The sequence below is a fragment of the Notolepis coatsorum genome (assembly GCF_963971535.1).
Source record: "Notolepis coatsorum genome assembly, chromosome: 1".
NCBI lineage: Eukaryota > Metazoa > Chordata > Actinopteri > Aulopiformes > Paralepididae > Notolepis > Notolepis coatsorum.
In genome coordinates, this window is record NC_140165.1 from 113,505,358 (window position 1) to 113,529,587 (window position 24,230).

At 42.4% G+C, this 24,230-nt stretch overlaps 1 protein-coding gene across 2 annotated transcripts in view; it reads right to left on the bottom strand.

The window, feature by feature from the left end:
- Positions 1-492: 492 nt before the first annotated feature.
- Positions 493-24,230, bottom strand: part of LOC311230975 (RAS guanyl-releasing protein 2-like) — a 309,227-nt gene continuing 285,489 nt past the window's right edge. For both annotated transcript variants that reach the window (XM_084317429.1, XM_084317430.1), the window contains 2 exons: positions 22,239-22,304; positions 493-2,882 (listed from right to left, as the gene is read on the bottom strand). In XM_084317429.1, the coding sequence (XP_084173555.1) occupies positions 22,246-22,304 (59 nt within the window). In that variant the 3' untranslated portion in view covers positions 493-2,882; positions 22,239-22,245. The remainder of the gene's footprint in view (positions 2,883-22,238; positions 22,305-24,230) is intronic.

A 24,230-nucleotide genomic window follows, 5' to 3' on the forward strand; every position in this document is an offset into this window, starting at 1 on the left:
GAGAGAGGGAGGAAGGGAGTAGCCAGGTAGGAACTGTGACACATCTGGGATGCAGTTTCTGGTGGGGCGTGTCGTGGTTGAGGGAGGACGCGGGTAGTTTGAGATTTGGATTGTTTTCTGGGTACAGTGATTGAACGTGGGGTGTCCTTGTGTGCCTCCTTTGGTGTGGCTGCAGGTCCTGGGGCACATGACCGTTCCTCTGTGGAGTTTGGGGTTGGCAGCGCTTGTGGTGGCGGTGTGAGTGACATGCCATAACATAACGTACATTATGTACCTTTTTTCCTGTGGGTCGATTAGTACTTTATTTACGTTTTCTGATGATACCGTGTGAATATACAGTGTGCGGATATTCTTCTGTGATGAAACTTGTTTACGTTCACAGCGCCTGCAACTTGTTTACAAAATATATGTACTATTACTGTACATGTAATTCTTAGACATCATTATCATTTTGAGACAACCGTAAGCTTCAAACAGTGTTCCAGGGACAGCTTGTTTATTCAGTTATAAAACTACAGCAAAGCATTTTTCGTCCCCACTCCTCAGTCTCAAAACTACATATCGCACTTTTAAATGGTCACACGCATTCAAAGACCTAGGAGAAAGAAGACACAGACAATCCGTTTGTTCTGTAGATACAGCTTATTGAAATTCTGAACAAAGACAAGTTAAAGGGTGATGCCTGCTGCATTTAATACTGAAGGAGCTGTATGGGACGAACCATACGGGCTAGCATGGCATCAGCTTCAAGCAGTGGTTCTAAACCAAGGACCCCCAAATTGTTGCACATTAGACCCCGGACCCCTATTTGATAAGATATTGTCTCAGGGACCCCAATCTGGGAAGATATTCATTTTCAGTTAAGATGAGATCTAGTCCAGAATTCTATACCGGTCTGCACTGTAGTTGAGGGCAAAACAGTGAAAAGAGTGACACCTATGATCAGAATAGTTATTCTTATACATACATTCACTCAAAAAAAATTATTTAACTTAAATTAAAGCTGCAGTAGGCAACTTTGGAGAAATCAGCAAGAGTGAGTTTACCTGTCTGGCAGAAATAGAACAAGCTCTGCATCACTTTTCAAGCCCATGCACAAAGGGTTCCCACAGACTCCCGAAGGCTCCAGCAGCTATTTTTTCAGCAAAAAGAAAATTAGGAACACCACCTTGCTCGCCAAAAGCAATGTGCAATACCATCTGCGGATCGGAGGCTGAAAAATGCGTTATTTAAATATTAGTTTGAGGGGGGGGGGGGTAATAGATGTTTGTAATTTCCTGGAATATGTCTAATGTATAGTATAAGCTACTATAAATGCCAATCAATATCCACGACATGTCCCTCCATAGCTTCTTGTTTTTACAGGAAACACATACAAATATGTGGAATCAGGTAAACTCACTCTTGCTAATTTATCTGAAGTTGCTACAGCTTTAAAGTGAATTGTTCTAGGAACCCCTTGGAACCCCATAAAGGACCGCTGGGGGTCCTTGGACCCCACGTTGAGAACCGCTGACTCGAAGCACTCATTCACAGAACAACAAATACCTTTTTAGACCAACAAGAACAAATAGCAAGAGTTGGTACTTTTGACCTCTTTGTCCCTTTGTAAAGAGGTTTTTCTCCTCAGAAATATCCTTTTATATGAGCGGAAACATAAGCAGTTATAACAATAATTGCAATCAAGAGTCTGAAGACATTTCTCAGCGTCACAAGCAACACTGTCCAGCTTGAGGCTAATCGATGATAAGTGTGTTACGTACAACACCCGACAACAGAGACAGCATGGCTAGAAAAGGGAATCATTAAGCAACGAGCATGCGCAATAAAAGGGCTAAATAGCCTACAACTTGTATCAAAATAGATTCTCTGTGTTTCTTTTCCTCAGTTCCTGCTACATTCATGGTACTGCAAGGGGGACAGATCATCTCAGTACACTGGAACAACACAGTACTACTATACAAAAACAACAAAAACACAATTACCACGGGATAGTTACTGATATTCAGGCAAACATGACAAAATAATATATTATATATATGTATAACAGTACTCAAATGTAATTCAATTATAACTGTTCACACAGTCACTGCAGCTGTTGTTGTTGTTGTTGTTGTTGTTGTTGTTGTTGTCGGCGGCAAGATTGTCCCTTTTACTAATACCGAAATGGCTACTGCAAATCCACAGTGGAATATGGATTTTGTATAATTTTTTTTGTTAAATGTTTGTATCTGACATAAAAATGTGCCCTATAAGCGGGGTCCAGTGGTCCAAGACGACAGACGATACAAAGCAAAGACTCTCGTAAAGACAGAAGATTGCGTAAACCTCTACTCAATGTGGCAGGTTTACATTCTTGGCAATAATAGCACTTCCTGTTTTGAAGAAACACAGCGTCGTTAAAACATAAACAGGCATTCCAATCTGCAGCGAGGGTACACTGAAAATATACCTCCAATAACCTCAAATCTCTTGAGTACAATTATATGGATTCCTTATGTCGTTAAGTGTTTTCAACAGTATCACTTACAGCAAGGTTTTTTTTCTTTTTTCTTTTTTACACTGAATCAAAATGCAGAGATTTACATATAAAATTCACATACAAAGACATTCCGTTTGAGTATCATGTTTTCTCATTTATCACGTTCAATAATGAGTACGTGGCTGGGGCTGGAGCTGTGGCACGCGCACACACACACAGCAGAGAGCGGAAGCGGTAGTTGAAGTCTCAGTAACAGTGTCTGACCACCGGGTGGCAGCATGTAGGTATCCTATGTTGTGTTCAGTGCAATTTCTCCATCCTCTCAGTGTCGACTCCGGGCTTCCTCACTGATATATTGAATTCCCCCTGCCGGGCTCCTAACGTTTTGGGTGGAGGGATTCTGAAAAAGAGAGGGAATAATGAACATTAACGGGGAGATGATTTTTTAAATAAAAATCTGAAAGTACACAACCTTTGCTGTCTTTAAAGGTGCACCAAGACACATTTCAAACTCAAAGGAGTGAAGAAATTCAAAGATCAATAGTTTAAAAACATCATAGTTTATTTAGTTTTATATCATAGTTTAAAAAAAATGTACTATGACTATTTACATTCTGAAAAGAGGGATGTATATAAAATCAAATTGATATATTAGGGATATATATTAATATAGTTGTACATTTATGTGTTGGGAGACAATCCAGTAAATTATTTTAAGTAAAACAATTATTTCAAAAAGCAACCGTATACATTTCCAAAACGTGTGGCCTTGGCTGTGGTACATAAAAAACGAATTGACCATACATTTCTTCATTTGTAGACAAAGTGAAAAAGTATATATTTTTTTCTATTATGTATATTATATACATATAATATATATCTGTCCATTCCTCTATTGTGGGGGAATCAGGAAGGAGCCAGTGCCTAGTGGTGTTTTTCTTTTTTTACCAGCTGATATCAGAACCCAAAATAAATATCCATTGTAGCTCTGGATGAAAGTCAACATCCCATAAAATAGAAGTGCACAACAATTTCCATAATTTAAATATGCCTCCAATTTTGTGTGCATCTCTGACCAGAAATGTTTTATTACTGGACATTCCTAGAATAGTCTTCTAGGCTCCTCAATGGTATATTCTCACATTGAATGAATAAAATGACTGCATGTATGTATATACAGTATATATAATTATATATGTGTTTATATGTGTGTGTGTGTGTGTGTGTGTGTGTGTGTGTGTGTGTGTGTGTGTGTGTGTGTGTGTGTGTGTGTGTGTGTGTGTGTGTGTGTGTGTGTGTGTGTGTGTGTGTGCAGGGGCGTAGCTGGGGGGGGGGGGGGTAGCTTAGGATGATTCCAAGGGCCCAGCACTGAGGGGGGCCCCAATTTTTTTTTTTTTTTTTTTACTAGACATCACTCAGGTGTATTATTGATGCTCTCATTGATACTATGTTTGTTTCTGAAGTGTGTGTGTGTGTGTGTGTGTGTGTGTGTGTGTGTATGTGTGTGTGTGTGTGTGTGTGTGTGTGTGTGTGTGTGTGTGTGTGTGTGTGTGTGTGTGTGTGTGTGTGTGTGTGTGTGTGTGTGTGTGAGATATATAGAGAGAGAGGGGGGGCTTTGGTAGACTATTGCATTGGTCCATTCATTGAAGATGAACGCAATGCGACATCCTTTACTAGGCTCACCCACCAACAGTGCAGGTGCTGAACTGCTGATCCGAATGTATAGGTAAAAACCATATTATGCGTTTTCATCAATAAAAAAATGGCCAAAAAAAATTCGCTTGCGCGCTTACGCGCGCTCACATACACTGGGGGCCTACAAATACATTCTTTCATGGGGCCCAGAATCTGGAGCTACACCCCTGTGTGTGTGTGTGTGTGTGTGTGTGTGTGTGTGTGTGTGTGTGTGTGTGTGTGTGTGTGTGTGTGTGTGTGTGTGTGTGTGTGTGTGTGTGTGTGTGTGTGTGTGTGTGTGTGCGTGTGTGTTTCTAAGGAGATCAGGCACGTGCACACAGAGGCTAAGGGGTGCCTGAGCACCTGCCTTTTTGAGCCTCATCAAAAAAGTGCCCTTTTTGAAAGAAATTATAATTTTTTTTTTTTTTTTATCGTTAAGCTATAGACTGCCCTTCCAACTGAAAAATGTCAGGATAGAATCAAAATATTAGGTAAAGAGAGAGAGATGCCCCATATTCCATTGCAGTTTGCACGGCCTCCTCAGCGTGCCTCTCCGCGGACCTATATATTTTATGCATAGCGTGGGTGGTGATGATGATGATGATAGAAACCGCTGTTGAATGCTGGTATTTCACTCATTGAGGGACACGAAGAAGTCAAGTCCGATGGGATTTGGGAATCTCAAATACAAATCGGGATTGGAATAAAAAATGCATTTATATTAAACAATACAGAATATACAGCACTTCTTGGGGTCTGTAGGGTAAGCACTTATTCCCTCCCCCCTGAACATTTATGGAGATGTATGGGCCTTTTAAGTCAGTGATAAAAGTGTCTTTCAAGGATAAGTGAGCTCCTGCACTGATTATTATAGTTCAATATTCAATATTTGATCACCATAACCCCCCAAAAAGCATAAAAAGGGGGCCCCCGCCCGAAAAGGGCCCTTAAAAATCGTGCTTGCGCGCTAGGCGCGCTCGGTTAATATATACACACAAGTGTAGTGCCCTTTTCAGCCTTTGAGCACCTGCCCCTCTAAAGTCCTGTGCACGTCCCTGAAGGAGATCATCTTTGACCCTACCATCTCTGTGAAGGCCACCATTGACATCTGTGGAACGTGGCATGAACTGCCACTTACCAATGCCCGTGGCCATCTCATGTCGGCACAACAACAACACCAACGTCAACATTGGACTGAGCTTAAACTGCAAGGGAAGCATGCTTCTCTCCCTGCCGCCGCTGACCACTCTGTCTCGTACACAGTTTTTAAAAATGTAGCTATTGATGACATGAGAGCATCATCCTCTTCACTTTAAAAGCTAAGCTACAGGTTTTACCATCAAAGCTCAACCTTTCCATCTGGCTCCTTGGTAGTCATAGCCCACACTCCATACACCACGGTCATGAATTGACAACAGAAACCATGTCTTACATCCTCAATGGTTGTCATGCATACAGAGGGCTCTACATCTGTAGGCATGATAGGATCGTGGATCTGATTGCAGACAGTGTCAGTTCCACACGCGAGTCACCTGCAACAGTGTAGCACACCAGTGTGAAGCCATGTACTGTATGTTCAATCTGTGTAGTGTAGTTGACAATTCACCGTTCTCTGATATTTCAGCAAACAGCCCCGATGTTGTTGTTGTTAATGAGAATAACAGAGAGGTTCTCATTCTAGAAGTTGGCTGTACGTTTGACTACAGTCTAGAAGAAGCCTTTACAACCAAAATGTTGAAGTATCAACTGTTAGAGCATACCATATCACAACTGGGCTACAACTGTAAACTTTTAGTCTTCATATTTGGAAGCCTGGGTCATGTTCATAAATTGGGTGTTAGAGGTCTTCAGATGGCCGGTATTCCGAAGGGAAGAGCCAAACAATTAGCAAGATATTGCTCAGTGTCAGCTATTACAACTAAACAACTTAAATTGTACCTTTCAATTAACTCCATACTTAGTTCTCAGCAATCTGGTTTTAGAGCCAAACATACTGTAGTACTACATCAGCCATCACTCTGGTTACAAATTACATTATTTCAGCATTAGATAAGAATATCAAAGCAGGGTAGCCGGACCAGCACTCACAGGTTCAATGTTTTTTATTGGCAGCCTGAATCAAAAGCAGACATGTTTCGGACAATGTCCTTCATCAGTGGTATGGCAATGTATTTCCAGCTAAATTGAAATAATAAACAAATAAAGGGTCTCAATTAAATATGTGGTAGTAAAAATAACCTGTGGGAGGATAAATGCGACAACAGTGCAAAATGTTTCACTATAATAATTTCAAAGCAAAAAAAAAAGAAAGAAAAATTATAATATTTAAAAAAAAAAAATTTATTGCTGCCCCCTGTGCCTATGAAAATGCCCCCGCATGCCTATGCAGGCACGCATGCCTGGGGTTGCCTACCCCTGCTCTACAGGATGCCCTTACTAGTCTTAAATTGGTTCTTAATGCTAGTAAGACAAAGTGTATGTTGTTTTCAAGAGCCAGGAATATTAACTTTGATGATGTGAGGATATCTACTGTCAGTGGCTCTTGTATAGAGAGAGTCACTGAGTATAATATCTTGGCCTGTGGCTTGACGAGATATTTACATTTAAGTTCCATAATGACAATCTTGCCTCTAAAATGTGACAAAAAATTGGTTTCCTGTACAGAAACAGATCCAATTTTCCTCTAATTAGTAGACAAATAATTGTTGAATCAGTCTTCTTATCAGTTTTGGACTATGGTGATGTAATTTATAGGCATGCTGCGGCATCAACTCTTAAACCTCTGGATTCTGCATATCACTCAGCTCTTAGATTCATTACTGGTGACAGATATGATACTCACCATTGTGTCCTGTATGATAGGGTGGGTTGGCCTTCTCTTGCAGAAAGGCGCAACAAACACTGGTATTTATTTATTTTTAAAGCCCTTATTGGTAAACAACCTGTTTATATCTCGTCACTGTTAGATTGGAATATTGGAACCTATTCAACTTGATCGAATTACTGGATGGTTCTTAGGGTTCCTCAAGTGTGTTCTGATATAGGCCTTTTCCTTTGATGCCTCTAACTCTTGGAATGTCCTTCAACTCTCTCTGAAATTGGAGGTTCTCCTTTCCCTTGGAATGTTTAAACTAGAGGTGGGCATAGAAATTTTTTTTTAATCTAGATTAATCTATCTGCAATCCTGGATTTAATCTAGATTAATCTAGATTAAAATGGCTCAAAAAAAATGCTGAAGGCATTCAAAATATGTGTGTTCTACCCAAATAATGACCAGAAGTAAGTCCTTACTTTTTCTTTCCTCCTTATGTTTCTCAGGCCAGGTGGCCCATTACACCATGAGCCCATCTCCCGTTTCCAAAATGCATTACAGACTGTTTGAAAAAGCTGTTTTGCTATGATAATTGGTAATGAAATATCAAAATAATGTACAATAAGATGTACTTGTGTTTAATAAGTTGTTTTATTCAGAAGTTAACACAAATAAATAATATTACCAGTACAGTACAGTATCTAGCACACTCTCAGGAGCAAAACAGAAAGAATCATTTCAAACTTGAACTATGTGACATGGCTTGAATCAACTGCTCCAGTGGAGTTGCTCAGTGGCCAATGGTGTCAACTGTGGTTGTACTGGGCAGCTCCCAGGTGTGAATGGAACTGTGTGAATGTGATGCAGGGCGTTCCTGAAAAAGAGCATCTGTGCTCAGCAAACCTACCCTGGGTAAATAAAGGTAAAAAAAAAAAAAATGTTAAAAAAAAAAAAAAAAAAAAAAAAAAGATTCATGCGTTAATTATATTATCGCGCAATACTAGTATAGCGTTAACGCAGCACGTTAACGCCGTTAACGGCCCAGCTCTAGTTTAAACGTATGATTTCAGACTAGGGATGTCCCGGGGCCGATCACGTGATTTTCCAAAGATTGGGATAGGCAAAAAAATATCTGAAATTTTTTTTTTTTACTTTTTTTTTTATTCAACAAACATGACCATGTTCACGTCTTAAACTCATACTGAGGCTTAGTTTTGGTTTTAAATTGCATATCATCATTAATTTATTTATTGTCACACAGAGCAGAAGAATTTTGCCAAAACAAACCAATAGTATCCAGCTGCAGAACGGCAGACCAGCCAAACTCTCAGACCCAAATTAAAAGAAAATTAAATAAAATTTTAATCCCAATTTCTCACATTACATTCACCCTAAATGTTGACGTTATCCAGGTGAAAAGTTAACTTCATTCAAGCGAGGCATTGCAATCCTTGACATAAATCATTTGATGTATAATTAAATCAAAGGAAATGCGTTTGGGTCTGAGAGTGTGGCTGGTCTGCCGTTCTGCAGCTGGATACTATTGGTTTGTTTTGGCAAAATTCTTCTGCTCTGTGTGACAATAAATAAATGAATGATGATATGCAATTTAAAACCAAAACTAAGGCCTCAGTATGAGTTTTTTATCGGATCGGGAAAGATCGGTATCGGTAGATACTCAAAATCACATGATCGGGATCGGATCGGGAGCAAAAAAACGTGATCGGGACATCCCTATTTCAGACCTTTGTGTGACTACCTGTAACAGTTTTAGCTGATCTTTTTTTTTTTTTTTTTTTTGAAACGTTTTATTTTTTTTACTCTGGTGTTTAAATTTCTGTGAATATTGTTTGTATTATGTACTGTTTACATTTTGTACAATCGTCATTTCTGTAAATGAGGGAAACCTCAGATGCTTACAATTTAAAATAAAGGTTTAAATGAAAAAATGTATTGGCAGCCGCGCAGTTTGGAGAAGACGCTGCTATCTGTGCCCATGAGCTGCTGATTGTCAGGTTCATCATCCTATGTGTGTCCGTGTAACTTTGGTTGCCATTGACAATTTGGGCACGAATGTAACAGAATAACCAAGTTAACTGATTGCACTGATAATATTTGTGTCCTTTAGACATTGTATTTATGTGGACATTTACTTTAGAAACGCTATGCTGCTCCGTTCTCCTGGAACCTATTATACAATGACTTGAAGCTAGAGTCCCTCATTGGAATTGGAAACATGACACCTGCTTGCCATGAAGCGCTCATGTTTTAAATGTGGTATTTTTCATTGAAATGTGAAAATGTCTCTACGTTTTAACACTTTCTATGCCACTCACGAGTTTTCTCGGAATTATTAATATCTCGTTGAAAGCCACTCACGAGATTTCTCTGATATTTTTCTTTTCTTTATTTAGCGATCTGAAATCATATTGCATCACGCGAGCCTACCCTAGTCTACCCGAGAGCCGCCGGCGATCAGATGTGGAAAAAAGCGCCCCCTATCGTCTCCCAGATGACATAAGGGATTGGAATGGACTCAATGAAAATGGATGGGGAAAAAAATCCTGTACTCCACATTTTCCAGTCCACTGATGCAGCCGGGGTTATCAGAGTTCATTCTGGAGCCTCTGAGCCCCGCGGAATCATGTGTTCTACTGTACACACGTTGGATCTATACACTTATCGATTTCTTTCGAATGGTGATCAGGAATTGGAATATACCAGTTGGATACCATCTGATGTCAGGTAAGGAATCTATGTTATCAGTGTTAGGATAATCAGACTCATTTTGATGAAGATATAAGCTGTTTTGTGAAATGTCCTCTATCGGTTTCACTGTAAAAATCCAAGAGGAAATGAACACGGCGATTATCCGTGCGCGGCTCGAATGGGCGTGCGTGTGTACGTATAATATTGATCATCTAGCGTTTATTTGAAAACGATTCATAAATAGGCCGACAAATATCAACGTTCTGGAATATTCCAGTAAAAGACGATTATCATAGAATGGCCCAGAATGGACTGTTTTTTACCTCAAAACGGGTGCTTTTCAAAATGCTCTCAAACGGAAATGAAGCGATAAAAAACCAATCTGCCTTGACAGCACTGACTGGAAAAGGATTCTTTGATAAGCGACGGGCAGATTAGACACATAGCCATAATTTAAAACATAGATTAGGCGATATTAATGATAACATTAAAGTGGATGGTGGCATTCAAGCGCTAACTCTGGCGCCACCTGGTGGCACTGAAAGTGTTAATAACCTGCCTGGTTAAATAAAGCTTTACAATAAATTGTGCGGGCGTCACAGCAGCGAAGAAGCTAATAGCAATGAGATGGAAGGAGCCTGAGAAGCTCACAGTGATTAACTGGTCCCTAACACTGTTGGATGTGATTTATCTTGAGATATCCACGGCGCGGGTGATTGGGGTGGGGCAGGCTGGGATTGACCTATGGTTCGCAACAGCCGAGAAGGTCAGGACCGCCGTGTGCGGCTGAGCGGGGTTGGGGTGCTTGTTCGGGGGGGGTCCGGCGGTCTCGTGGGAGGGGGAGGAGGAGATGTCTTGTCTGTCTTGTCTTTTGTGATGTCTTGAATTTAACTAGGGATTTTATGGGGGGGCAGCTATTTAGCTATTTCTTCACTATTTGGACACTTTTAAACGGTTCATGTGAGTCTATGGAACACCTCTGTAGGTTTTGTTTTTTAAGAAGGCTCATTGTTTTGTTTTCTGATCGTGTGATCAAAAGCGGCGTTTTCTTCCTCAGGACCTTAGGCCTTTTGAGGCTGGGCTCCAACCACTGTGTGACCCGGTGGCATCTGTCACATAGGGTGATTGTTGTGAGGTGGGTTGGGAGAGTGGCCTTTTGAAAATTAGAGATATAGTTTTATTTATATAGGGCCACACGGCCGGTAAACTGTGCTGAATACTGGGAAAGGCCAATTATTTATTAGATAGTACCCCTTGAAATTTAATAGGTTGAATTCTGTTTTCCCTTCTTTTTGTCTTTATAATTTGTTATATTCTGTATTATTGTTGTTTCTGTTATTTTTTGTGAAGTTCTGAGTATTGTGATTGTGGTTATTGTGTTGTCTTGTTTCATGTGAATAATAATAAAAAATGTGATAAAAAAAAAAAGTGTTACAATAATAATAATAATAATAATAATAATAATAATAATAATAATAATAATAATAATAATAATAATAATAATAATAATAATAATAATAATAATAATAATAATAATAATAATAATAATAATAATAATAATAGTAAATATAGCTGGAAGCAGCGATTAGCCGGGGTCCAAGCATATGAGGCAGTGAGGCTTAGCCATTTTGTTGTTTTGGTATGAAGCATTATTGTGTTTTGGCATTAAGCATTATGGCATTTTGGCATTAATCATTATGGCAATGGATATTATGGCATTGGTCATTATAGCATTTGGCAATATGGTATTAAGCATTACGGAATTATCTATTATGGGATTGGGTATTATGGCATCATGCATTACTAGAGGATGATGGTGATGTCACTATAGAAAGGGTCATGGGATGACCAACAATAGTTGTTCCTCTAGGGGTCATGAATGTTGACAGCAGATTTTTGGCTACAATCAATAGGTCAGGAGATTCACTTGAAAGCTGAAACCTTGGCCTGATGATGGTGATGAGTTTCCTCCTCTTTGGGTAATGAATGAGCACAAGCACATTTCATGGCACATTTCAAGCTATTTCCCCCCCCCCCCCCCCCCCCCCCACTCCTACCCACCCCCCCCAACCACCTCCAATGTACAGTCCCACCCCCACCTACCCAATCCAATGTACAGTTTCTACGCCTAATGTATATACTCTTTTCTTTCTGGACTCTTTTTGTATCACAAATACAGTACTGTAATTGCAAATCTGGTATGTCATAAATGTATAGATGTAGCAGTACTGTCTATCTGTATGTCATGTATGTCATATATGTTACGATGAATTGGAAATGGGGGACCCTGGTGTAAACAAGACGAAAGTCTTTCTCTGGTCTGCATCCCCTTAACAATTGTATGTATTGAGCTGTACTGCACTGTACCCATTCTGCAATCTGTTAATAAAGTTTTCATTCATTCATTCATTCATGGCAATCAGGCCATTACTTTCCAAAATATCCAGTTCTCAGTTTTGCCTGATGGTGGCGCTAGAGGAAAAGTGATGTTCAAAAATCTACACGTTAACTTGCCAGTGTAGAATGTGAGGTTGATATTGTATTTTTATGGTTTCAGTCATCAGTTGTCAGTTAGCATATTAGCATGTTAGCATTCTATGCTAACTCACTTGTATGTCCTTATTGTAAGCATATTGTTATAGTGAGTCTTGATTGATTGATTGATTGAAAAGTTTATTAACAGATTGCAGAATGGGTACAGTACAGTACAGCTCAATACATACAATTGTTAAGAGGATGCAGACCTGAGAAAGACTTTCGTCTTGTTTCCATCAGGGTCCCCCATTTTCAATTCATCATATGACACACATGACATACAGATAGACAGTACTGCTACATCTATACATTTATGACATACCAGATTTTCAAATACAGTACTGTTTGTGATACTAAAAAAATCCAGAAGAAGAGTATATACATTTGACATAGAAACTGTGCATTGGGGGAGGTTGGGTAGGTGGGGTGGGGCTGTACATTGGAGGTGGGGGGGGGGGGGTTGGGTAGGGGGGGGACACACTGTACATTGGAATACTGACATACATTTGACATGGAAACTGTACATTGGAGGAGGTTGGGTAGGTGTTGGGTTGGGTGGGGCTGTACATTGGAATACTGACAAAGCCATGCTTGGTCTTTATTGTACAACTGGGTTAGGACATTTGTAGGGGCCAGTTTTGAATTGCAGTCTCCCGTAGGTGTTCTTTGAGAGTGTTTTTGAAGGTGGGTAGTGATTTACATTCCTTTACAGCTTTGGGTAGGGCGTTCCACATTGTTGTGGCATAATTGCGAAACGTGTTTAGTCCCTTGTTTGTGCCGAATCTGGGTTTTACATGATTTGTGGAGCTCCCTCTGGTGTTGTGATCGTGGTATTCACTGACCTTTGGGAAGTATTTTGACATGTACATGGGTACCTTGGTCGTGTAGTGTATCTTGTAGACCAGGCCCATTGCAAGTTGCTGTACTCTGTCGTCTACTCTAAGCCATCCTAGGTTGGCAAAGTGTGCAGGGGTGAGGTGGGTTCTAGGAGTCAGGTCAAGCAGTAGTCTGACTAGTTTGTTTTGAGATGTTTGTAATTTGGTTTTTAGTGCCTTTGAGGTGCTTTGGTACCATGAGGTGCAAGCATAGTCGTAGTACCCTTGAATGAGTGCTCCTGCCAGAGTCTTCAGGGTATTCTTGTTTACCAGGGAGGAGATCCGGTACAAGAATCGAGTTCGTTGATTGACTTTTTTTATTACATTGGATGCCATTTTGTCACAGGAAAGATTAGCCTCTAGGATGGAACCCAGGTAGGTAATTTCATCTTTCCTTGTGACAATATTGTCACCCACTGTAACTGAGAAGCCGTCTGTTTTGCTGAGTTTGTTATTTGAACCGAAGAGAATGGACTCTGTTTTGCCCATGTGTAATGATAGTTTGTTGTCGGCGAGCCATATGCAGATTTTGCCTAGTTCCGAGCTGAGGGTTTTTTCAACCTGTAATTTGTTCTTGTCAGAGACCAGCAGGGCTGAGTCGTCCGCAAACAGGAACAAGTTGCAGTCACAAGCTGACGACATGTCATTTGCATAAATTAGGAACAGTAGTGGTCCTAGTATGCTTCCTTGTGGAACACCACAGTTCACTGTGAGGGGGGGGGATAGGGTACCGTTTACCTCCACCATCTGTTCTCTCCCCTCCAGGTAGGATTGTATCCAGCTCACTGATAAACTATCAAAACCAATTGCTTTTAGCTTGTCAATCAGAATGGTGTGATTGACAGTGTCGAAGGCCTTTTGTAGGTCTAGCATGACCATGCCGCAGTATTTGCCCGCGTCCACCTCTTGCTTGATGTGGTCGTTCAAATAGAGAAGGCATGTGTCAGTGGAGTGGGATGTTCTGAAGCCAGATTGGAATTCGTAGATTAGATTTTTATCCGTAAGGTACTTTTCGACCTGTTCGTATACTATTTTTTCCATGACTTTCGAGATGGATGTAAGGATAGAAACAGGGCGGTAGTTGCCTGGGTCTAATTTGCTGCCCTTTTTGTCAACATGCATGGTGTCAGTTAGCTTAGGCTAGCATGCTAACCTGCTTTCATGCTACTGTATGCTGTTTCATGTTTTCATTATCTTGTTGATGAACTGAGCTCTTGATACAAGGACTAACAATTGAACATTAGCTAATAGTTATTTTAGTAGTAGTTAGTAGTAGTAGTCAACAGTCTTTGATGCCTGTCCTATATTCTTATCAAATTAAGCCTCCAAAACAAAACTAAAAAAGAACAAAATAAAGATGATTCACATTTGTAACCTTCAAGAATAGTTATAAAACCATTTTCTTTTTTAAAAACCAAAAGCAAATGACTCATTCTTACATTTATGTCAGCATTGTTTCACAAGTTAACCCCAACAATAGAAATATATCTAATTTTATTCCCTTTCTTGTTAAATGTTAAATAATTAATTCTGATTCGACTGTCTTTTAATTTGTAATATAACACAGGAATAATACAGATATATTACGATTTAGTATGGTCCAAAAAACGTATTTTCTATTTACAGATCAAACTCTACAAGAATGTATGTGAATCTACTCCACCTTTGTTTAATCAATAAAATGTAATCACTCACTAGTGTTCCTACCAGGCCATTATTGTTCACCATCATGCACAAGCCTCAGCTCCTATGAGAAGATATATGTTTCTTTCTCCAGGGCTCACAGTACCTAACAGGCCTGTTCACACGTGGTGGGTTGGAGATATGATAGCAACACAACTCTCCTTCTCTAGGCAGACATGTGATCAACGCATCTGAACCTTGAGCAACCCCCGCATCACATCCAGCCAATTAATGTGACAGTGTGTCAGAGTGTGACAGTCTACGGTTCAGCTCAGGGCAGAGAGAAAAAAGGTGAGAAAGACTGAGTTTCTGATACACATGTTTTCATGCACTGTGGACTCATGTCTAAATGGAAATCCCTGTACAGGTTACTAATCTTAGGCCTATTAGCATGATGGAATTTGGACAGGGGGACAACTATAAACAATTGTAGAGTTAGAGTGATTTTTCCTGCCAACCGGGGGATGGAACCAGCAACCTTTTGGTTGCAAGCCCACTTCTCTAACCTTTAGGCCACCGCTGCCAAATTTGTGCACAACATTTTAAGATAACCATACTATTTATGTTATCTAATGATTACTGAAACTATGTTATGGAACCTGCTGTGAGCCCAATTTTGAGAAAACATGATAAAAATGTGTAGGAGGAGTATCAAACTCTGGGGTAGTTTTGTCTGTTTAAACTTAAAAAAAAAAAAAAAATTGGTGTTGGTGATATAATTCTGAAAAGAATCACACAAAACTTTGGAACAGGAACCCACCTAATGAATCTGGTTGGTCTAGGACGTATGGTTGCTGAGCCTCAGATTATTGGAGAATAATAAGAATAAGAATAATCCAATACAATAGGGTTCATGCAGCTTTGCTGGACTAGGAGAAGGTGAACTAGGAGAAGGTGAACTAGGAGAAGGTAGTGGTGAACTAGGAGAAGGTGAACTAGGAGAAGGTAGTGGTGAACTAGGAGAAGGTAGTGGTGAACTAGGAGAAGGTAGTGGTGAACTAGGAGAAGGTGAACTAGGAGAAGGTTGAGGTGAACTAGGAGAAGGTAGTGGTGAACTAGGAGAAGGTGAACTAGGAGAAGGTTGAGGTGAACTAGGAGAAGGTAGTGGTGAACTAGGAGAAGGTAGTGGTGAACTAGGAGAAGGTGAACTAGGAGAAGGTAGTGGTGAACTAGGAGAAGGTGAACTAGGAGAAGGTAGTGGTGAACTAGGAGAAGGTAGTGGTGAACTAGGAGAAGGTGAACTAGGAGAAGGTAGTGGTGAACTAGGAGAAGGTAGTGGTGAACTAGGAGAAGGTGAACTAGGAGAAGGTGAACTAGGAGAAGGTAGTGGTGAACTAGGAGAAGGTAGTGGTGAACTAGGAGAAGGTTGTGGTGAACTAGGAGAAGGTGAACTAGGAGAAGGTGAACTAGGAGAAGGTGAACTAGGAGAAGGTGAACTAGGAGAAGGTAGTGGTGAACTAGGAGAAGGTGAACTAGGAGAAGGTAGTGGTGGACTAGGAGAAGGTAGTGGTGAACTAGGAGAAGGTGAACTAGGAGAAGGTAGTGGTGGACTAGGAGAAGGTGAACTAGGAGAAGGTAGTGGTGAACTAGGAGAAGGTGAACTAGGAGAAGGTAGTGGTGAACTAGGAGAAGGTAGAGGTGAACTAGGAGAAGGTAGTGGTGAACTAGGAGAAGGTAGTGGTGAACTAGGAGAAGGTAGTGGTGAACTAGGAGAAGGTGAACTAGGAGAAGGTGAACTAGGAGAAGGTGAACTAGGAGAAGGTAGTGGTGAACTAGGAGAAGGTAGTGGTGAACTAGGAGAAGGTAGTGGTGAACTAGGAGAAGGTGAACTAGGAGAAGGTGAACTAGGAGAAGGTAGTGGTGAACTAGGAGAAGGTGAACTAGGAGAAGGTGAACTAGGAGAAGGTAGTGGTGAACTAGGAGAAGGTGAACTAGGAGAAGGTAGTGGTGAACTAGGAGAAGGTGAACTAGGAGAAGGTAGTGGTGAACTAGGAGAAGGTAGTGGTGAACTAGGAGAAGGTAGTGGTGAACTAGGAGAAGGTGAACTAGGAGAAGGTTGAGGTGAACTAGGAGAAGGTAGTGGTGAACTAGGAGAAGGTTGAGGTGAACTAGGAGAAGGTAGTGGTGAACTAGGAGAAGGTAGTGGTGAACTAGGAGAAGGTGAACTAGGAGAAGGTAGTGGTGAACTAGGAGAAGGTAGTGGTGAACTAGGAGAAGGTAGTGGTGAACTAGGAGAAGGTGAACTAGGAGAAGGTGAACTAGGAGAAGGTGAACTAGGAGAAGGTAGTGGTGAACTAGGAGAAGGTAGTGGTGAACTAGGAGAAGGTTGTGGTGAACTAGGAGAAGGTGAACTAGGAGAAGGTGAACTAGGAGAAGGTGAACTAGGAGAAGGTGAACTAGGAAAAGGTAGTGGTGAACTAGGAGAAGGTGAACTAGGAGAAGGTAGTGGTGGACTAGGAGAAGGTAGTGGTGAACTAGGAGAAGGTGAACTAGGAGAAGGTAGTGGTGGACTAGGAGAAGGTGAACTAGGAGAAGGTAGTGGTGAACTAGGAGAAGGTGAACTAGGAGAAGGTAGTGGTGAACTAGGAGAAGGTAGAGGTGAACTAGGAGAAGGTAGTGGTGAACTAGGAGAAGGTAGTGGTGAACTAGGAGAAGGTAGTGGTGAACTAGGAGAAGGTAGTGGTGAACTAGGAGAAGGTGAACTAGGAGAAGGTGAACTAGGAGAAGGTGAACTAGGAGAAGGTAGTGGTGAACTAGGAGAAGGTAGTGGTGAACTAGGAGAAGGTAGTGGTGAACTAGGAGAAGGTGAACTAGGAGAAGGTGAACTAGGAGAAGGTAGTGGTGAACTAGGAGAAGGTGAACTAGGAGAAGGTGAACTAGGAGAAGGTGGTGGTGGACTAGGAGAAGGTAGTGGTGAACTAGGAGAAGGTAGTGGTGAACTAGGAGAAGGTAGTGGTGAACTAGGAGAAGGTGAACTAGGAGAAGGTGAACTAGGAGAAGGTGAACTAGGAGAAGGTAGTGGTGAACTAGGAGAAGGTGAACTAGGAGAAGGTGAACTAGGAGAAGGTAGTGGTGAACTAGGAGAAGGTAGTGGTGAACTAGGAGAAGGTGAACTAGGAGAAGGTTGAGGTGAACTAGGAGAAGGTGAACTAGGAGAAGGTTGAGGTGAACTAGGAGAAGGTGAACTAGGAGAAGGTTGAGGTGAACTAGGAGAAGGTAGTGGTGAACTAGGAGAAGGTAGTGGTGAACTAGGAGAAGGTGAACTAGGAGAAGGTGAACTAGGAGAAGGTGGACTAGGAGAAGGTAGTGGTGAACTAGGAGAAGGTGAACTAGGAGAAGGTAGTGGTGAACTAGGAGAAGGTGAACTAGGAGAAGGTTGAGGTGAACTAGGAGAAGGTAGTGGTGAACTAGGAGAAGGTAGTGGTGAACTAGGAGAAGGTGAACTAGGAGAAGGTGAACTAGGAGAAGGTGGACTAGGAGAAGGTAGTGGTGAACTAGGAGAAGGTAGTGGTGAACTAGGAGAAGGTAGTGGTGAACTAGGAGAAGGTGAACTAGGAGAAGGTAGTGGTGAACTAGGAGAAGGTGAACTAGGAGAAGGTGAACTAGGAGAAGGTGAACTAGGAGAAGGTAGAGGTGAACTAGGAGAAGGTGAACTAGGAGAAGGTAGTGGTGAACTAGGAGAAGGTAGTGGTGAACTAGGAGAAGGTGAACTAGGAGAAGGTAGTGGTGGACTAGGAGAAGGTAGTGGTGAACTAGGAGAAGGTGAACTAGGAGAAGGTAGTGGTGAACTAGGAGAAGGTGAACTAGGAGAAGGTAGTGGTGGACTAGGAGAAGGTGAACTAGGAGAAGGTAGTGGTGAACTAGGAGAAGGTGAACTAGGAGAAGGTAGTGGTGAACTAGGAGAAGGTAGAGGTGAACTAGGAGAAGGTAGTGGTGGACTAGGAGAAGGTAGTGGTGAACTAGGAGAAGGTAGTGGTGGACTAGGAGAAGGTAGTGGTGAACTAGGAGAAGGTAGTGGTGAACTAGGAGAAGGTGGACTAGGAGAAGGTAGTGGTGGACTAGGAGAAGGTGAACTAGGAGAAGGTTGTGGTGAACTAGGAGAAGGTAGTGGTGAACTAGGAGAAGGTAGTGGTGAACTAGGAGAAGGTAGTGGTGAACTAGGAGAAGGTAGTGGTGGACTAGGGGAAGGTGAACTAGGAGAAGGTTGTGGTGAACTAGGAGCAGGTGAACTAGGAGAAGGTAGTGGTGGACTAGGAGAAGGTAGTGGTGGACTAGGAGAAGGTGAACTAGGAGAAGGTGAACTAGGAGAAGGTAGTGGTGAACTAGGAGAAGGTAGTGGTGAACTAGGAGAAGGTGAACTAGGAGAAGGTTGTGGTGGACTAGGAGAAGGTGAACTAGGAGAAGGTGAACTAGGAGAAGGTGAACTAGGAGAAGGTAGTGGTGAACTAGGAGAAGGTGAACTAGGAGAAGGTGAACTAGGAGAAGGTAGTGGTGAACTAGGAGAAGGTGAACTAGGAGAAGGTTGTGGTGAACTAGGAGAAGGTTGTGGTGAACTAGGAGAAGGTTGAGGTGAACTAGGAGAAGGTGAACTAGGAGAAGGTAGTGGTGAACTAGGAGAAGGTTGTGGTGAACTAGGAGAAGGTTGAGGTGAACTAGGAGAAGGTAGAGGTGAACTAGGAGAAGGTTGTGGTGAACTAGGAGAAGGTTGTGGTGAACTAGGAGAAGGTTGAGGTGAACTAGGAGAAGGTGAACTAGGAGAAGGTAGTGGTGAACTAGGAGAAGGTAGTGGTGAACTAGGAGAAGGTAGTGGTGAACTAGGAGAAGGTAGTGGTGAACTAGGAGAAGGTTGAGGTGGACTAGGAGAAGGTGAACTAGGAGAAGGTAGTGGTGAACTAGGAGAAGGTGAACTAGGAGAAGGTAGTGGTGAACTAGGAGAAGGTAGTGGTGAACTAGGAGAAGGTAGTGGTGAACTAGGAGAAGGTGAACTAGGAGAAGGTGGTGGTGAACTAGGAGAAGGTAGTGGTGAACTAGGAGAAGGTGAACTAGGAGAAGGTAGTGGTGAACTAGGAGAAGGTGAACTAGGAGAAGGTAGTGGTGAACTAGGAGAAGGTAGTGGTGAACTAGGAGAAGGTGAACTAGGAGAAGGTGAACTAGGAGAAGGTTGAGGTGAACTAGGAGAAGGTTGAGGTGAACTAGGAGAAGGTGAACTAGGAGAAGGTTGATGTGAACTAGGAGAAGGTTGAGGTGAACTAGGAGAAGGTTGAGGTGGACTAGGAGAAGGTTGAGGTGGGATGGGAACAGGGCATGGACTCTATGTTGTGGGCCGCCCCGGAGACGGCTCTGTCCCCAAAACTGCAGAGGTTGGACTTCAGAACCCTGGGGGACACCTTGTGTGATTGTGGATGTGTCAGAGGAGTGTTGGTGAGGTGGGACCATGACAAACGCCGGAGTGAAACAGATGTTGTATATTCTGGTTTACAATGAGTTAAGGAAGTTCCAAAGTTACAGATCAAACTCTTCAAGAATGTATGCGAATATATACCCCACATTGATATGATAAAAATGGGGCTTTAAAGGAACATTAAAGGGGACATACATTATAAATGGCTTTTTTCTGTGTTTAGCATGGTTTTATAGTAATACGGGTTAGTATCAATGGGCCTGTGTCTCTAATTACCATATTGACTCATCAGTCTAGTCTCGAGTTCACGAGATCCTCCCTCACTCAACTAATCTGTTCTGATTTGACGGTTTTGCTGACGTTAATATAGCACTGATTTGGTTGACAGCGACAGCAGAGCGAGTGGAATTATCTTCACTTCCTCAAACAGAGCGAGGCAGACAACGAGCGAGTGAGAGGGAGAGGGAGAGCGAGAGATAGAGAGGGAGAGAGAGAGGGAGAGAGAGAGAGAGAGAGAGAGAGAGAGAGAGAGAGAGAGAGAGAGAGAGAGAGAGAGAGAGAGAGAGAGAGAGAGAGGGAGAGAGAGAAAGGAGCTTCTGTCGGGGAAACAAACCGCTCGCGAGGAAGCAGCAGTAGCACATACTCATTTACACACAACCTGGGCTGGACCTCGCGGGGAAGCAACAGTAGCACATACTGATTTACACACAACCTGGGCTGGACCTCGCGGGGAAGCAACAGTAGCACATACTCATTTACACACAACCTGGACCTCACAGGAAGCAGCAGTAGCACACACTCATTTACACACAACCTGGACCTCACAGGAAGCAGCAGTAGCACACACTCATTTACACACAACCTGGACCTCACAGGAAGCAGCAGTAGCACACACTCATTTACACACAACCTGGACCTCACAGGAAGCAGCAGTAGCACACACTCATTTACACACAACCTGGACCTCACAGGAAGCAGCAGTAGCACACACTCATTTACACACAACCTGGACCTCGCGGGGAAGCAGCAGTAGCACATACTCATTTACACACAACCTGGGCCTCGCGGGGAAGCAGCAGTAGCACACACTCATTTACACACAACCTGGACCTCACAGGAAGCAGCAGTAGCACACACTCATTTACACACAACCTGGACCTCACAGGAAGCAGCAGTAGCACACACTCATTTACACACAACCTGGACCTCACAGGAAGCAGCAGTAGCACACACTCATTTACACACAACCTGGACCTCGCGGGGAAGCAGCAGTAGCACATACTCATTTACACACAACCTGGGCCTCGCGGGGAAGCAGCAGTAGCACACACTCATTTACACACAACCTGGACCTCGCGGGGAAGCAGTGGAGAGATAACTGTATGCTCCGTGTCCCTCTCCCTCCCTCCCTCTCTCCCTCTCTCTCTATCTCTCTCTCTGTGCCAGTCGCAGACTGTGTGGATGATTGTCACTCAAAGTGCTTATGGGCGGAGCCAGGCCAACACAGCCAGAAATCCAAAGTGAGAAAAATTTGGCTTTTGAGTACTTGATTAGAAATATAAAACAATGAATTATTTTTTAATAAAAGCTTACAGATGTGTTCAATAGACTCACAGGAATTGTGTAAAGTTGCCCAAATAGTGCTAGGAATAGCAATGCATGTCCCCTTTAAGGGAAATGCCCTCACTGTCTTCTCCAGAGTCAGACAAGAAGTTTAGCACAGCACAAATTAATGGAAACGGACCACTAGCCTAGCTTAAAACTCTGGGAGAAGTCATTGTGACCAACAGCTAGGCTAGTGGTTCATATCCACTTTCATTCATTTGTGCTAAGCTAGGCTAGCTTGCAGCCAAATGAAATATGTATCTATCTTCTTGTCTGACTCTGAAGAAGACATTATGCACATTTCCCATTATGCTGGCATGTTCATTTAAAGTAGTTCTGATCATGTAAAGAAATGAGTGACAAAAGGGTGAAAAGTGAAATGAGTGAAAAAAGGGACATCCAAAGGGGCTCATGCCATATTAGGTGGTTATGTACATTGTATTGCAAACATGTGATTCTCACCTCCTGGTTAAAGATGGACGTCAAACACTCCTTCCTCCACTGCCTCTATGTCCTCCTCTGCAATTACTGGGAGAGAGAGAGGGGGGAGAGAGACAGAGAGAGGGGAGAGAGAGTGGGAGGAGAGAGAGAGAGACATATAGGAGAGATAAAGACAGAGAGAGAGAGATATAGATGGAGGGAGAGCAAGGGAGAGGCAGAGAGAGAGAGAGAAGTTAGCTTGGCTCAGGCCCAACTGATTACTGAGCTCATTCATTGGCCTCATTGCATTGACAACTGCATTGATTAGTGGCGTCACACTGGTATGAATCCTCACCAGCTGCAGCCACCAAAGAGCCAGTGGGGCTGCAGTGTTTTCTAGGGATGTTGCAGCAGGTGTGAGTCATCGCCCCGCGCTGCCTGATGTCACGGAGGGGGCGGCTGATCCATTTCCATTGCAAATGAGACGGCATTGTATGAGAATGTCTCTGAAATGCCGCCGGCTCAATGACACGTCGTCCAAAAGACACAAGCGTCCCCCAAACTCAAAAAGGTCAGAGTGGCATAAATAGAACGCTGACTTTGAAGAGACGTGCACAAAGAGAACTTCTAAAGATCTAAAGCGGTGGGTTCTCAGGAGAACTTATCTAAAGCGGTGGATTCTCAAGGGGGTTGGTGCGCTAACTTGACCTTAATGTGAGTGGTACGTTTGTTTATATAGCACATTTCATACACAGTGGCGATTTGTATACAACTTTATGCAAAATGTGTCCATATATATACATCTATGTATGCTTGTGCAATACTGACATTTTGTGCAGGAGGGCAACGTGCAATCTACATTAACATAATAATAATAACTGGCCGCTACTTTGCCATGCTTTGTGTCATGGTTCCGGCCCGTCAGTGCTCCTTTCCTCTCTCTGTTCTCTTCCCCCTTCTCCCACTCATTATGGTCAAATAGGTACAGCCAATGTTCCCTCTAATTATTTTTTGGTCTGAGCAAACACTCAAACCTCCTGAGCAGACATCAGCAACTACTGAGCAACATACGTCACCTGCCGATTAACCGGTTGGTTGATAAGCGGCGGTTTGTAAAAAATCTGAGAATCTTAATTTCCCTCAATGTCTAACAAAATCTATACATTTTGCTGATACACAGAAATAATACAGGGCATATTATATTCCTTAATCAAATAGTTATTTGACCATTGATTGACGATACAGATCTCTCTCTCTCTCCCTCCCTTTCTCCCTCTCTCTCTAAACCTCTCACCTTCCCCCCTGCTTCATTCCTCCTTTCTCTGTCAGATACACATCAGAGAAAAGTCACTTGTTTCCAGACTCCTCTAGTCTGGTCTCAGCTCTTACTTAATCCTTTCTGTTAGTCTAGGATTCAGCACCCAGCTGTCATAAGATATAGGTGTGAGATGAGCGTTTTATCTTGTTTTTTATGCATCAAACATCACAAAAGCATTTTTCGACAGGGTGGCGCGAATCGACCACAAAGTACCACAAAATACCCCAAAGTATAACCCCAAAATACCACAAATTACAACAAAGTACCACAAGTTACCACAAAGTACCACAAAATACCCCAAAGCTCCCCGGGGGAGAGCTTCAGAGGGAGACGACGACAGAGACATGAAGGGTAAAGACTTCCACCAGTGAGAGAGAACACACAGTTTCTTCAGGAGACAAATGAGACACGCTCGTTCTATGACTGAAAGAAAATAAACAAAGCATACTGTACATTTTCTTGGTTTGGATTGTTAATATTGCTGTGGATAACAAATGCTGCTTTACTTTCGCTCTTGAGTTTGTTGTTTTGGGAGAATTCCGTGTTTTTCAGCATTAGATACATATTTCTCCCATAATCGTGCTCAACAAACCACCTGGTGGTTTAAGAAGCCAATCCCACAGGCCGCTCAGATTTTGAGGAAGTACAGAGAAGCCCCCCCCCCCCCCCCCAGTGGAAGAATGTGAAAAGGGGTGCTCTAGTTCTGCACAAATAAC